Source organism: Sphaeramia orbicularis, chromosome 5, assembly GCF_902148855.1.
Source record: "Sphaeramia orbicularis chromosome 5, fSphaOr1.1, whole genome shotgun sequence".
Taxonomy (NCBI): domain Eukaryota; kingdom Metazoa; phylum Chordata; class Actinopteri; order Kurtiformes; family Apogonidae; genus Sphaeramia; species Sphaeramia orbicularis.
In genome coordinates, this window is record NC_043961.1 from 54,146,874 (window position 1) to 54,162,758 (window position 15,885).

A 15,885-nucleotide genomic window follows, 5' to 3' on the forward strand; every position below is an offset into this window, starting at 1 on the left:
TTCTTCATTTTGTTCATTATTTTCTTCATTTTTCTTCATTTTGTTCATTGTTTTTTTTCTTCATTTTTCTTCATTTTGTTTTATATTCATTTTTGTTCATTTTGTTCAGTATTTTCTTCATTTTTCTTCATTTTGGTTTTATATTTTCTTCGTTTTTCTTCATTTTGGTTTTATATTTTCTTCATTTTGTTCATTATTTTCTTCATTTTTCTTCATTTTGTTCATTGTTTTTTTTCTTCATTTTTCTTCATTTTGTTTTATATTCATTTTTGTTCATTTTGTTCAGTATTTTCTTCATTTTTCTTCATTTTGGTTTTATATTTTCTTCGTTTTTCTTCATTTTGGTTTTATATTTTCTTCATTTTGTTCATTATTTTCTTCATTTTTCTTCATTTTGGTTTTATATTTTCTTCGTTTTTCTTCATTTTGGTTTTATATTTTCTTCATTTTGTTCATTATTTTCTTCATTTTTCTTCATTTTGTTCATTGGTTTTTTTCTTAATTTTTCTTAATTTTGTTTTATATTCATTTTTGTTCATTTTGTTCAGTATTTTCTTCATTTTTGGTCATTTTGTTTTTATATTTTCTTCATTTTTTTCTTCATTATTTTCTTCATTTTTCATCATTGTGTTTTTATATTAATTTTTCTTAATTTTATTCAGTTTTTATATTTTCTTCATTTTTGTGCATTTAGTGTTCATTATTTCCTTCATTTGTGTTCATTTAATTTCTGTATTTTCTTCATTTTTGTGCATTTTGTTCATTATTTCCTTCATTTGTGTTCATTTAATTTTTATATTTTCTTCATTTTTGTACATTTTTACCTCCACCAAGGAGGTTATGTTTTTGCCAGGGTTTGTTTGTCTGTCTGTCTGTTTGTTTGTCTGTCCGTTAGTGTGCAACATAACTCAAAAAGTTATGGACAGATTTGGATGAAATTTTCAGGGTTTGTTGGAAATGGGATAAGGAAGAAATGATTAAATTTTGGTGGTGATCGGGGGTGGGGGGGCCCACGGGGGGGGGGGGCACTGATCAGCCTTGGCGGAGGTCTGCGCTCTCCGAGTGCTTCTAGTGTTCATTATTTCCTTCATTTGTGCTCATTTAATTTTATATTTTCTTCATTTTTGTACATTTTGTTCATTATTTCCTTCATTTGTGTTCCTTTAATTTCTGTATTTACTTCATTTTTGTGCATTTTGTTCATTACTTTCTTTATTTGTGTTCATAAAATTTTTGTACTTTCATCATTTTTGTGCATTTTGTTCATTTTTTCCTTCTTTTGTGTCCATATAATTTTTGTATTTTCATCATTTTTGTGCATTTTGTTCATTATTTCCTTCATTTGTGTTCATTTAACTTCTGTATTTTCTTCATTTTTGTGCATTTTGTTCATTACTTTCTTTATTTGTGTTCATGTAATTTTTGTATTTTCGTCATTTTTATGCATTTTGTTCATTTTTTCCTTCATTTGTGTTCATTTAATTTTGTATTTTCATCATTTTTGTGCATTTTGTTCATTATTTCTTCATTTGTGTTCATTTTATTTGTGTATTTTCTTCATTTTTGTGCATTTTGTTCATTATTTCCTTCATTTGTGTTCATTTAATTTCTGTATTTTCTTCATTTTTGTGCATTTTGTTCATTTTTTCCTTCATTTGTGTTCATTCTGATGATGTGAGTCCACTCCTCCTTCTGATTGGACCAACCCCCGCCCCCCCGATCACCACCAAATTTTAATCATTTCTTCCTTGTGCCAGTATCAACATTTCCTAAAAATTTAATGAAAATCCATCCATAACTTCTGGAGTTATCTTGCTAACAACCAAACAAACAAACACACATGCACGCACACAAAGCAAAGCGATCCCAATACCTCCTGGCGAAGGTAATAATAATAATCATAAGCACAGTTTGACACCTGAGCAAACCAAACATATGATAATGTCTCACAGCTGGTGACGTGTGTTTCCATTTGCATTTGTGCGTCTACAACTGTGGGAGAAAATATAATGTATTTGTGCTTGAACATTTTTGAAATAAACAGTGTGAGAAGGTTTGATGGATTAGCACTTACCTCAGCACTGATGTGTCAAATCTATTGCGTGATAATAAATATTAATGTGTCCGCTGTTCTTTTACTTTCACTATTTTCAAACGAGGAATAAAAAAATGAATAAATCCTGCCTCGGAGCAGAGCTATGACCATGATTACGCTGTCCGTCAGGCGCCAAATTGCCTGACGGTGTTACACATTGCTGGTGAAAAGGGAATTTACTTCAAACATTTTCTTTTCCCCTTCTTACAGGAAAGTGTGTCCTCCATCATGCCACTCAAGAGGGACTCATTAGTGTGCAGCTCTGGGGTGGAGCACAGCACCAGCCAGGGAAATTCTCCAGGTGAGTTTGGTATAAAAGGGCTCCTATTACTGGGCCATCCATAGCCTGTGGGTGTGGGAATCAGGCAAGTTACAAAAAGGTCGACTGGTTCTTATATCCAGAGTGTCTGGGGAAAATCTAGATGGGTGAGATGTAAGAATAACACTCTGTGCCTCCTGAGCAATTAACCCATAAAGACCCAAACAGCCACTGGCGACCAAAACCATCTACTGATCTAAACTGTTTAATACTTGTTGATCCATTAAACCTATGAATCCATGTAAATAATTAGTGTAAAATGCAGTTTGTCATCTTTTCATGGTCATCAGATATGACCCATTTGGGCGTTCAGAGGCTCCGTAGTTACCATGGAAACACCATCATCTTCTACAACATTGATTCACCAGTAAAACCCATGGAGTTGGATCAATGGCAGTGGATGGAGATGCTTGTTTTATGTTCGATTAATGATATATTTTGTTGAAAAAGTCACCTTTTCTTCAGTTTCCTCTGTTTCTGGTGTAATAAAGCGAAACTTTAGTCTGAGCTTTTATGAACATCTACATGATCAGAAAAGCAAATATAGGAAAATATATGATTTATATTGAACTAGATAAGCACTCGGAGAGCGCAGACCTCCACCAAGGCAGATCAGTGGCCCCCCGCCCCCCGATCACCACCAAAATGTAATCATTTGTTCCTTGTGCCAGTATCAACATTTCCTGAAATTTTCATCCAAATCCGTCCATAACTTTTTGAGTTATCTTGCACACAGACAGACAGACAGACAGACAGACAAACCAACGCTGGTAAAAACATAACCTCCTTGGTGGAGGTAAAAAAACACAAAATACAGAGGATAATATATAATAAATGGTGATAAATCAATTAAGAATGATTACATAGAGAGAAAAATATATTTGGAAACTGCCACAGAAGAAGTACACTGCAAAAATCTAAATCTTACCAAGTGTATTTTTTTCATTTCTAGTCCAAATATCTCATCACACTTAAAATAAGGCATAATCACCTAACGAGTAACTTTTCAGTGAGATACAAGAACTTATTTTTAGACAATAGATCTTGAAAATCTTATTTCAAGAAAACTTACCAAGATAATTTTCACTTGTTCCATTGGCAGATTTTTTTGCTTAATTCAAGTTTTTTGGGTTTTTTTGCTTAATTCAAGCAAAAAACTGCCAATCTAATCCATTATTATTATTATTAGTAGTAGTAGTAGTAGTAGCAGAGGTGATTTCTCATAGACTGCAAGGGAAGCTCGGTTTTCCCTAAAATTCCGATAATTAAATGGTTAAATATGTACAGTTGTGTTGACATTTCATTGACTACAAATGTGTTAGAACACGTTCATCTCACAGACGAGTTCGTTCAGAATCAGCTTTATCACAAATCATCGGACTCGATGTTGTTCACTTCTCATACATTCCCATTGCGCTGTTTTCTCATTTGATCTCTGCTCAGTGCATTTGCCCGTGGACGCTCAGTCCATGCACTTCAATGGGACTGAGTGGAACAGTTTTTTTCATTGCCTCAAAACTGGACAGTAATTGGATAAATGCCATGATGTTGTCCCGCCCCCGGACGCTCGGCGTCTCTGGGGGTAAATGGAGCTGTGGGTGGAGCTCGGCTGGGCTGGACGCCAGGCTTCAAGTGCTGATTGGAGGATCAGTCGAAAGGCTGAATCCCATTTGACTGACAGCTATTTTGAGATCTACTCCTTCACTTGACAGAGTTCAGTTTAATACTGTTGTGCATTCTGTTGTGAAATCGAGAGAGAAGCCACTACGAAATTACTTGTTCATTTCTTGCACTGTAAATAAAACACACTCATTGTACTTCCTTGTTTCAATTTAACATAATTTCAACGTTTTTCTTGTTTACTTGGTACGATAAGGTCACTGACCATTTTCTTAAAAAGGAACGGAGGGCCCAATTTATGTTAAAATAACTTGACAATTTTTTTTTATTTTTTTAATGTAAGCTGACAATGAGCTTCCCCTCTCTGAAAGATGAGCTGCCGCCACTGAGTAGTAGTAGTAGTAGTAGTAGTAGTTTTTGATACAATAACCCCCAACTTTAAACTGAGCTTTTATGAACAGCTTCATGACCTGTAAATTAAAAATAGGAAAAGACCTGATTTTCACTGAAAAAATACAAAATAGAGAGGATAATATTATAATAAATGATGATAAATCACTTTAAAAAGGTTAAATATAGAGAAAAATTTATTTGAAAGTGCAACAAAAGTAGGTCTGGGTCTTTAAGGGTTAAGTAGGAATACTGATGCCATCAGCGATAGATCAATACTGGCACATTGAATAAAATGTTGTGTGTTGCAACAGTACCTGTTCTTACTGGTGGTTGAATTAAGCAAAACAGTCTTGAATTAAACAAAAAAAATCTGCCTATGGAACAAGTGAAAATCTTGGTGAGATTTCTTGAAATAAGATTTTCCAGATCTATTGTCTAAAAATAAGTCCTTATTGCTCACTGAAAAGTTACCCTTTAGGTCAGGGGTCTCAAACTCATTTTCTTTCAGGGGCCACATTTAGCCCGATTTAATCTCTAGTGGGCCGGACCAGTGAAATAATAACATAATAACCTATAAATAATGACAACTCCAAATTTTTGTCTTTGTTTTAGTGCAAAAAAAAACCCAATTAAATTATGAAAATACTTACTTTTATAAACTATCCAAACAAAAAAGATGTGAATAACCTGAAAAAACTGAAATTTATTAAGAAAAATAAATTCAATTTTAAAAATATTATACTTCAACTTATCATTTGTACATGTGCATTATGGATCTGATCTACAAAGACACTAAACACTTAATAACAGGAAGAAAGTAGTTAAAATCCTGCTTAATTTTCTTTAGACATTTCAGGTTGTTCATTTTTGTTTGGGTTATTCACATTTTATTGTAAATATTTTCATAATTTAATGTATTTTTTTTGCACTAAAACGAAGAAAAAAGTTAATTCAAGATTTTTTGCTAAATTTGAGATTTTTTTTGCCTTAATTCAAGATTTTTTTTTACTTAATTGAAGATTTTTTTTTTTTTTTTTGCTTTATTCAAGATTTTTTCTTTAATCCAAGCTATTGGTTTTTTTTTTTGCTTAATTCAATTCAAGACTCTAATTTTTGCACTTTGCAAAAACATCCCACGGGCCGAATTGGAACCTTTGGCGGGCCGCATTTGGCCCCCGGGCCGCATGTTTGAGACCCCTGCTTTAGGTGGTTATGTCTTATTTTAAGTGTGATGAGATATTTTGACTAGAAATCAGAAAAATACACTTGATAAGATTTAGATTTTTGCAGTGTACTGGGTCTTTATGGGTTAGTATGGGAGGACCCGGGGGTGATGAAGTTCAGCAGTGTCAGAGGAGTTCAGTTTGAACAGGAGAAAAGAGCTCAAACCCCTCAGTTCGTCAACTTTCCACTTTATACAACTTCTGTTCAGGCTGCACGATAGGTTGTCACTAATGATTCAGTCTGAAGTATTAATCTTTGCATGCTGGGATATGCTTTTTCAGCTACAACAGCTGGCAGCATTATGAACTTGAGTTTATTCATCATGACAGACACACATCTGTCGCCTTCCTTCCAGCAGCTTCTCGTCTTCAGCAGCAACAGGACACAGTGAAGGGATCTGAGCCTAAAGGGACAGACAGCTGGGCCAAGACAGAGCGCCCCCCGCAGGAGCACAGATCCTCATCGGTGAGACAGCCTGTTTCTGTCCAGTCCACAAGTCACACCCGTTACCTGGTTCTCACGTTGAAACAATGATCTGATTATTCATTAGGGGTGTTAGAAAATATCGGTTCTGCAATATATCGCGATATTTCATTTCACAATACTGTATCGATATTAAAAAGTAATGTATTGATATTTTTAGGTATTTATTCAAATGCAGATATGGCATTTTTGTTTTTTTGTTTTTCTTTATTGTTTATATCTTATTTATTATTATTTAACTCTGTTTTATTAAATAATGGTTATTTGAAGCATCCTAAAAGCACTTTTTACTGTCTGAGAGGCAGATGGTAGTTCCTTTGGAAACTAGGAGAGTTCAAAAAATTTTGTGATATAACATCAAATAAAAATGTGTTTACTATGTGTGCGTATTTCTGGTGTAATTCAATTCTTCCAGGAAAAAATCTTAAAAAAAAAGAAAAAAAATTGCCTTTTTAACAATATCATGATATATCGTGATATATCATATCGTGATCCTAGTATTGTGATTTGTATCGTATCGCCAGATTCTTGCATATACACACCCCCAGTTATTCATATCCACAAAATGAAGAATTAAACATTTACTAGTACTTTGTTATTAGTAGATCACGTAAAAATACCAAATACTTTCGTACTATTAGTAGTGGAATGGGTAGTTTAGTACTACTTTGAGGTACTTTATATTGTATGAAGTACTGAGTATTTTCAGTTTTTCGCTACTTCGGCTGTACTACATGTCAGAGGTATTCAGAGGATGTAACGATATGAAAATTTCATATCAACATTATTGTGACCAAAATTATCACGGTTATCATTATTATCGCGGTATTGGCGAAATTGTGCTCAAAATGTTCAAAAATAATAATACACAGACTGAAATAATTTAACCAAGTTGTATTTAAAAAAAAAAAAAAACAAAAAAACAAATTAAATAATTGGCACAATTTACTTTCTCTTGACAGAAACATTCAAGTATTAACTCTTAGTGGTCTGAGCCTATTTTGGCCATTTTTCAGTATTTTTGATTTTGCCTTTATTTACTATATAAACAAATGTTTACTATACCCATGTTTGGTATCTTTTTTTCAGCACAGCTGCATCTATATCATCTATTATTTTTTTTTTCACTTTAACCTACTATATCAACACAAAACAACAGAAAACACAAAAAAATATATAAAATCCGATTTGGAAAATGTATATAATTTATTGCATAAATAACACAAAGATACTTAACGAACCTTTTCAAAGACTTTAAAAGTGAATATTGGTTCCAAATATTAGGTATATAACATCAAAATTGCAATAAATGAAAACTATACTCAAACATTTGGCATAAAAGCAGATCTTTACATAGGCGTTTTCTCTGGAAAAAAGCAGTAATCAAACACGGTTATCATGATAATTAGAATTTAAACGGTAATACTAACCATCTGCAATTTTACTGCGGTTTATCGTTATACCAGTAATCGTTGCATCCCTAGTCAGAGGCAAACCACATGTATCCAAATGTGTTCATTTTGAAGGTTTATATGCTCCTTTAAGGGCTGAGTTTCCAGTTCTCCTTCTCCTTAAGCAACATAAACAATTCACTGCAAAATGCAAAACTAAAAATAAGCTTGTTCTTCTGACGTCATGAAAAGTGACTGTGATTCTCACAAGATGGCAGAGCACAACAAACATATGATAACCTTATAGACAGGGTGCTTGCGCAGGTCTTGAAAGTCTGAAAAAGTATGGAATTTTGAAACACTGTACTGAACTTTTTGTGAAAGTCTCAATAAAATATGGAAAAAAGTTTCTCTCATAGTTGAATTTCAGAGTATGGTCAAAGACACATAATCCTGTAAGATAAGAAATACATGAGGAAAGCATATAAAAAACTAGATATGATTTCCCTAACTAGTTGGTACTGGAATGATTCTAGTGAAATTTGTTTGCGTGATGTCCATGCACTTTTGTGATTTTCATATGTTTCGAAAACGTTTCCGTCAGTAAAACATAATTTACTGTGAATTAGGCATTTTTTCATTCATACATTAATTAGTTTTGAAAAAGTCTGGACAAAGTCTGGAATTTTTATTTGGATAAAGAGCAAACACCCTGTATAGAATATGATGCATTGCTGTAGATTAAACTACTAACATATTCAAAGTAGTCCAAATTAACTTAATCTGAAGCATTTACAGTAAAAAAAAAAATGCAACACATACACAAATGCAGCAGTAATACAGATCTAAAAACACGATATACAGTTCTGTGCAAAAGTCTAAGGCTACTACATGTGGTTGGTTTTACAGGGTTTTAATGAATGCATTTTTACCTGTGAGCGTCTTTATGAAGACACAAGATAGTATAGGAAATATGTGCACAGTATTTAAACACTAAATAAATCAGAAGTAAATGGCTTCTACTGGTAAAAGTCAATATTCAATGTGTTTAATCCATTTTAAACTCTTGAGTTGATTATCTGGAAATATTGTTCATATATACAGGGTGGGGAAGCAAAATTTACAATATTTTGAGGCAGGGATTTAAAGACAGTGTATGACCAATTAGTTTAGTTTGAAAGTCATGAGAATTTATTTGCCACAAGAAAATTGACATAATAGAAAATGTTTTTATTCTATGTGTCCTCCTTCTTTCTCAATAACTGCCTTCACAGGCTTCCTGAAACTTGGGCAAGTGTTCCTCGAATATTCGGGTGACAACTTCTCCCATTCTTCTTTAATAGTATCTTTCAGACTTTCTCGTAATAGTTTTGCTCATAGTCATTCTCTTCTTTCCATTATAAACAGTCTTTATGGACACTCCAACTATTTTTGAAATCTCCTTTGGTGTGATGAGTGCATTCAGCAAATCACACACTCTTTGACGTTTGCTTTCCTGATTACTCATATGGGCAAAAGTTTCTGAAAAGGTATGGATAATAGTGTTAGGTATGATTATGACATCAATATATGTTTGATTTCAAAACAATTGACGTAGTGCCTGCTGAGAAAAAACAACTAAATGTTCATTGTAAATTTTGCTTCCCCACCCTGTATATATATATATATATATATATATATATATATATATATATATATATATATATATATATATATATCCGAAATTTGTAGTTGTTTTTAATACTTTTAAATGTTGTTATATTATATATTATATTGGTATATTATTGGTATACTATATATGCTGTTGTTATAATATTATATTATATTATATCATATTATATTATATCAAGGGCGACACAGTGGTGCAGTGGTTAGCACTCGTGCCTCACAGCAAGAAGGTCCTGGGTTCAATTCCAACACCAGTCGACGGGGGTGGGACCTTTCTGTGTGGAGTTTGCATGTTCTCCCCGTGTCTGTGAATGTGAGAGTGATTGTTTGTCTCTATATGTTCAGCCCTGCGATGAACTGGCGAGTTGTCCAGGGTGTATCCCGCCTTTGCCCCTATGTAGCTGGGATAGGCTCGAAGTGACCCTAGTGAGGATAAAGCGGGTTCAGATAATGAATGAATATATTATGTTATATTACATATTTTTTAGCTATTTTATTCCAGTTGCTATACTGATGAAGAGACTGAGAAATCCTTATATGTGGTCAGTTGAGTTTTGAACAACGAAACTAATGGTGACTTCAGACTTTTGCATCGTACTGTATATTTGTAAAACACTGACTATGTTTGCCTTCAAACTTCAGGTACATTTTGCTGATCATGCTTCCATACTTTTCCACTGTATTTGAATGAATGAATGAATGAATGCTTTATTTTTGGTTTGTACAGTAATCACCACACACAGTACAAAAACCACAATAAACACAAAAACCAAAAAAAGGAATAGGCCAGAAGCAGAAGCTTATTTTTTGCCTATCCTTTAACTAACCTTGAACTTTTTCACAAGTAAAGGATCTGAATACTGCTACTGTTATTTATTATCATTTCAATATCTTTTGGTGTTTTGTTAACGTGTTTGTAATAGACAAAATTAGACATATTTTAAGTATTTGTAAAATTAAGATGGATTTCACTCATGATTGTATAATATTTGGTAAACTGAATGAATAAATGTGTTGTGTATGTGCTCCTTCCTTTTCTGCAGAACTGTTAGCCACACTCCTCTAACTACTCTGATGCCCATTTTCAGGTGAGACATAATGTTGTTGTTGCATAAGTTACTTTTTATTAAACATACCAGGGATGCTCAGCTTGTTTTACCCAGGGGCCACTTCTGCAAAATGACAGGAGGTCAGAGGCCTTTTACATCATAGAGGTTAGAAGGAAGAGCTTTCAATTATCTGTATTATTTATTACACAATTTATTTACTGTAGTATTTGTACTTCCCTGTGTTTATCTTTTTTAAAACAGATTCAATGTTTTATTTTTATTGCATTAGAGGGGGGTGGTAGATTTTACTTTGCACCTCTGTGAACTTTTCCACCTTCATAAATGCTATCAGCTGTAATGGACACAACAATAACACAAAGGAAAACCAATCTCCTGTATCCACTGGTGCGTATCACATACAAGTATCAAGACAAATCCAACATAAAAAGCAGACTGAACTGCAGAGAAAAGGCATTAAAGTGTTTTCATCTCTGTCCCTGATGTGGAAGACTGATTTGCACATTGGATGGGAGTTAATGTTCATACATTTTCATTTTAATTTTTCGGTTTAATATTCTGTGCTTTATTTTAATATAATGTAAGACTCAGCGGGTAGAAATGTCAATCATGGGCTTACATCTTACTTTTACACTTCATATATTTTTTAGAGATTGTACTTTTTTTTAATTTTAACTTAATTAGATAAAGTCTGTCTCGCCTACTTTTACTCAAGTATTTGTACTTCTACTACAGTAAAGTGTGTAAAGTTTATTTTTTGAACAAGTGGAATTCATCAGATAAAATGAATGAACAAGGCCCATAACTTATCTTTCTTTGAAGTATTTCAAATGAACTTCATTTAGTCAAGTTTTTAACTTAATTAACTCTATAGAGTAGAGTAAAGTAGAGTAGAGTAGAATAGAGTAGCGTAGAGTAAAATAGAATTAAGTAGAGTAGACTAGAATAGAAGTAAGTATAGTAGGGTAGACTAGAATAGAGTTGAGCAGAATAGAGTATAAGAGTAGAGTAGAATAGATTAGAGTAGAATAGAATTGAGTAGGTAGAATAAAATACAGTAAAATAGAGTATAATAGAGATGAGTAGAATAGAGTTGAGTAGAGTAGAATAGAATAGAGTAGAATAGAATAGAATAGAATAGAATAGAATAGAATTAGGTAGAGTAGACTAGAATAGAGTAGAATAGAATTAAGTAGAGTAGACTAGAATAGAGTAGAATAGAGTTGAGTAGCAGTATAAGAGTAGAGTAGAATAGATTAGAGTAGAATAGAATACAATAGAGTAGAATAGAGTTGAGTAGTAGAAGAGAGTAGAGTAGAACAGAGTAGAATTAAGTAGAGTAGACTAGAATAGACTAGAATAGAATAGAATAGAATAGAATAGAATAGAATAGAATAGAATAGAGTTGAACAGAGATGAGTAGAGTAGAAGAGAGAAGAATTAAGTAGAGTAGAACAGAATAAAGTACAATATAATAGCGTAGAGTAGAATAGAATAGAGTAGAACAGACTTTATTGTCATTGTGCTTTATTAACATTGTAGGACAACAAAATTGTGGTTAATGACTGACACTTAAGACAGATCAGATACATATTTTAAGGTATTTAACTGTAAATGAAGCTTAGTTGTAAATGTTTTCACTACATTTTAAGGTGAATTTATTTTTATAATGAATTCTAAAATGGTGAACAGCCCAGCTGAGTATCCCTGCAGTATCTGTATACTATCTGAACAGTATCTGTATACTATATACAGTATCTGTATACTATCTGAACAGTATCTGTATACTATATACAGTATCTGTATACTATCTGAACAGTATCTGTATACTATATACAGTATCTGTATACTATCTGAACAGTATCTGTATACTATATACAGTATCTGTATACTATCTGAACAGTATCTCTTTACTATCTGTACAGTATCTGTATACTATATACAGTATCTGTATACTATCTGAACAGTATCTGTATACTATATACAGTATCTGTATACAATCTGAACAGTATCTGTATACTATCTATACAGTATCTGTATACTATCTGTACAGTGTCTGTATATTATCTGTACAGTATCTGTATACTATATACAGTATATGTATACTATTTACAGTATCTGTATACTATATACAGTATCTGTACACTATATACAATATCTGTAAACTATCTGTACAGTAGCTGTATACTATATACAGTATCTGTATACTATTTACAGTATCTGTATACTATATACAGTATCTGTATACTATCTGTACAGTATCTGTATACTATCTGTACAGTACCTTTACACTATCTGTACAGTATCTGTATACTATCTGTACAGTATCTGTACACTATATACAATATCTGTATACTATCTGCACAGTATCTGTATACTATATACAGTATCTGTATACTATTTACAGTATCTGTATACTATCTGTACAGTATCTGTATACTATATACAGTATCTGTATACTATATACAGTATCTGTATACTATCTGTACAGTATCTGTATACTATATACAGTATCTGTATACTATTTACAGTATCTGTATACTATCTGTACAGTATCTGTATACTATATACAGTATCTGTATACTATCTGTACAGTATCTGTATACTATATACAGTATCTGTACACTATTTACAGTATCTGTATACTATATATAGTATCTGTATACTATCTGTACAGTATCTGTATACTATCTGTACAGTATCTGTATACTATTTACAGTATCTGTATACTATATACAGTATCTGTATACTATCTGTACAGTATCTGTATACTATATACAGTATCTGTACACTATTTACAGTATCTGTATACTATATACAGTATCTGTATACTATCTGTACAGTATCTGTATACTATTTACAGTATCTGTATACTATATATAGTATCTGTATACTATCTGTACAGTATCTGTATACTATTTACAGTATCTGTATACTATATATAGTATCTGTATACTATCTGTACAGTATCCATCTGCTTTACTGCTTGTCCCAGACTCAGCTGATCCTCTGTGTATCCTTCTGTCAGCGTTCACACAACAGGCGCCTTCCTGCTGATTACAAGCCAAGGTCATGTAAACCCCACCACTGATGCAGACGAGGAGCAGAGTTAGACGCCAGATCAGGAGACCGACGCTGATCTACTGTCTGTGGCGACAGACACATAAACCTTGCTACTCGTATGTACCTACAGCCATCATTCCAGACCCACATGGAAATCCTGTTTAGACGTTGAAGGGAAAAGAAAACCCATCTGCACTCCCATGCAGCACTACTGAACACATCCGCCTGCCCGCTCACCCTTCAGACAAGTCAACTCTGAAACCTGATTGGTTCTCTACACACTTAACTGTTTTGTGTAGTCTGGATTTAAACAGGGATTTGATTTCATGAGTGGCAAAAAAAAAACAAAAAAAAAAAAAACACAGAAACAATCAAATAACTGGCATTTGTTTTGTGAGACAGCGGTCAGTAGAGAGGAGAGTTGCACTAGAAAAAAGATGTTTTTATGTCAACCTAAACTCCCACTGTGATGCTGGACGTGGGTTTCACTTTGATGTACCAGTAGTTTGTCTGTTGGACTACAGTTTGTATTTTACTGATGACCCCTCCTCCTCAGTGTCTAGCAGTGGATATTTAGATTGGAGAAGTTGTTTTTGCAGATGATACAGACGATGCGGTTGGTGGCTGTAGTAGCATCAAGAACTTTAACAGTAGTTGAGTGGAACATGCCACAAAAATGATACAATTTGTAAATTCATACTGTAATTATACTACAGTAAGTCTGTCGAAAAATATTTCAACATAATTATTGAATATGTTGACGCTATATAATTACATTGAACCAGTAATTAGTCTGGCCCCAACCTGCAACAGGCGTCTTCATTTCCACACTTTTAAGGTACTGCTGTTTTGAACTTTGTCCTCAAATGCTCTTTGTCTCACACACACACACACATACACATACATAAACACAAATACACACACCACTTGTTGATTTGATGTCTGTGTAAGGGTGTGTATACATTGGTACTGTGCATGGTATAAATCTGCTTGCCAAAACCTCTCCTCTGTACACTGGTGCCATGCTTGACATAGAGGTGTTGTCCCTGTGATTTGTGTTTTTATTAAAAACCAGCTAACATCTCCAGATGCGGTGCACATTGCTGAGAGAGCCAAATGTCATCGTTTCTTAATTTATTTGTAAAGTGTAACATATGTACGTGATCTAAGCACTACGCTTTCAGAGTCCTTTGGAAACGCTGACCTTTTTTGAAGGAGTAGATTTGTTGCTGAATATGAATTACACTGTGACTTTGTCTTGAAGTTGCCTTTATGATGATTGTGAGCTGCTTTAACCGAGGGTCATATGTAAAGGCACGGCATTGCCAGTTGGCTTGAATGTAAAACTAGACAGACATGTAATTATCTGTACATATCTGATCTAATGAATGGTCATAGCCTACAGTTTTGACTCCTGATCACAGTGGCTCATTTTTCTCTTGTCTTGAATTTATTACACGTGAAAGAACTTAAAGAAAGCGACGTTTATTTTGTCGAAGAGATCAACGACCGCGTCCTCAGAACAAGAACACTGGACCAAATGTGAAACACGGCATCATCATATAGCTGTTTATGCAGGTACAAATCAAAGCTACAAATCGCTCATAATATTTTGCATTTGACTCTACAGGAAAAATATGATTTAGAAAAAATATAGATAGACTTTTTGGTAACAATGACATATTTGTGTATTTGTGTAACAGCCTTTTATGAAAAGATCAAATGTTTTTCCCTGGACTTTCAAATGCTTGAGTAGATGGACTACGCCCTCTTGTGGTTCTGTATTATTATAGCACATCACCATGTGGTTCCTTTTGTCACTGTGCTCGCACTTGGCTGATCCAAACCACAACAGACTGGGAGTAAATCTATGTGCTTGATTAACATGATTGTATTTCTGTTCTTGTCAACAGTCTGCTTAAGCCCTTGTTCAAAAGACTTGTAAATATTGCTTTACGTTCTTTTTGTAAATAAATCCAACAAAATGCTTAATAAAGAAGATGATGCATAAAAGAAACTACTGTGCTGTAGTTTGTCATCATGAGTTTTGGTACAAAGTGAAATATCTACAGAGGGATGTTTATTTCAGAATAAATAGTGAAGAATTTTTGCTGTTAGGGTTTTTTTTTTTTTTTTTTTATCAAAGTGATGTTTTTTTTGGAATCGAATAATAAAGACACAAATATGCCACCCATAATATGGCCCTAATACAAAAAGATTACGTCAATCAAAAAAATTTATTTCAATCAAATAATAACACTTCAATAAAAAAAAAAAAACTTTTCAAAGAAAAAAAAATGTTCGAATACAATTTCTTGAGTCTCAAATATCTTTTTTGCATTCAAACACTTTTTTCTTTGATTGAAAAGGTATTTTTTATTGAAGTTAAGTTTTTTTAAATTATTTATTTATTTATTCTTTAAAGGCAGCTTTTCTTTTGATTGATTAACAAAGAAACAAATCTATCTCCTTCCAGTGGGGATTGGGACCAGGTTTAACAAACTCTGAAAAATCTGAAAATACTAAAAAAAAAAAGTGTCAGATGAGCAGAACTATCAGCCC

General features: G+C 33.1%; 1 protein-coding gene across 8 annotated transcripts in view; it reads left to right on the plus strand.

The window, feature by feature from the left end:
• rap1gapb (RAP1 GTPase activating protein b) overlaps positions 1-14,956 on the plus strand; it is a 439,024-nt gene extending 424,068 nt beyond the window's left edge. For 7 of the 8 annotated variants that reach the window (XM_030134454.1, XM_030134457.1, XM_030134455.1 and 4 more), the window contains 4 exons: positions 2,306-2,396; positions 6,007-6,116; positions 10,237-10,281; positions 13,289-14,956. In XM_030134454.1, the coding sequence (XP_029990314.1) occupies positions 2,306-2,396; positions 6,007-6,116; positions 10,237-10,245 (210 nt within the window). In that variant the 3' untranslated portion in view covers positions 10,246-10,281; positions 13,289-14,956. The remainder of the gene's footprint in view (positions 1-2,305; positions 2,397-6,006; positions 6,117-10,236; positions 10,282-13,288) is intronic. The other variant, XM_030134451.1, reaches the window with a different exon arrangement.
• The last annotated feature ends 929 nt before the right edge of the window (positions 14,957-15,885 follow it).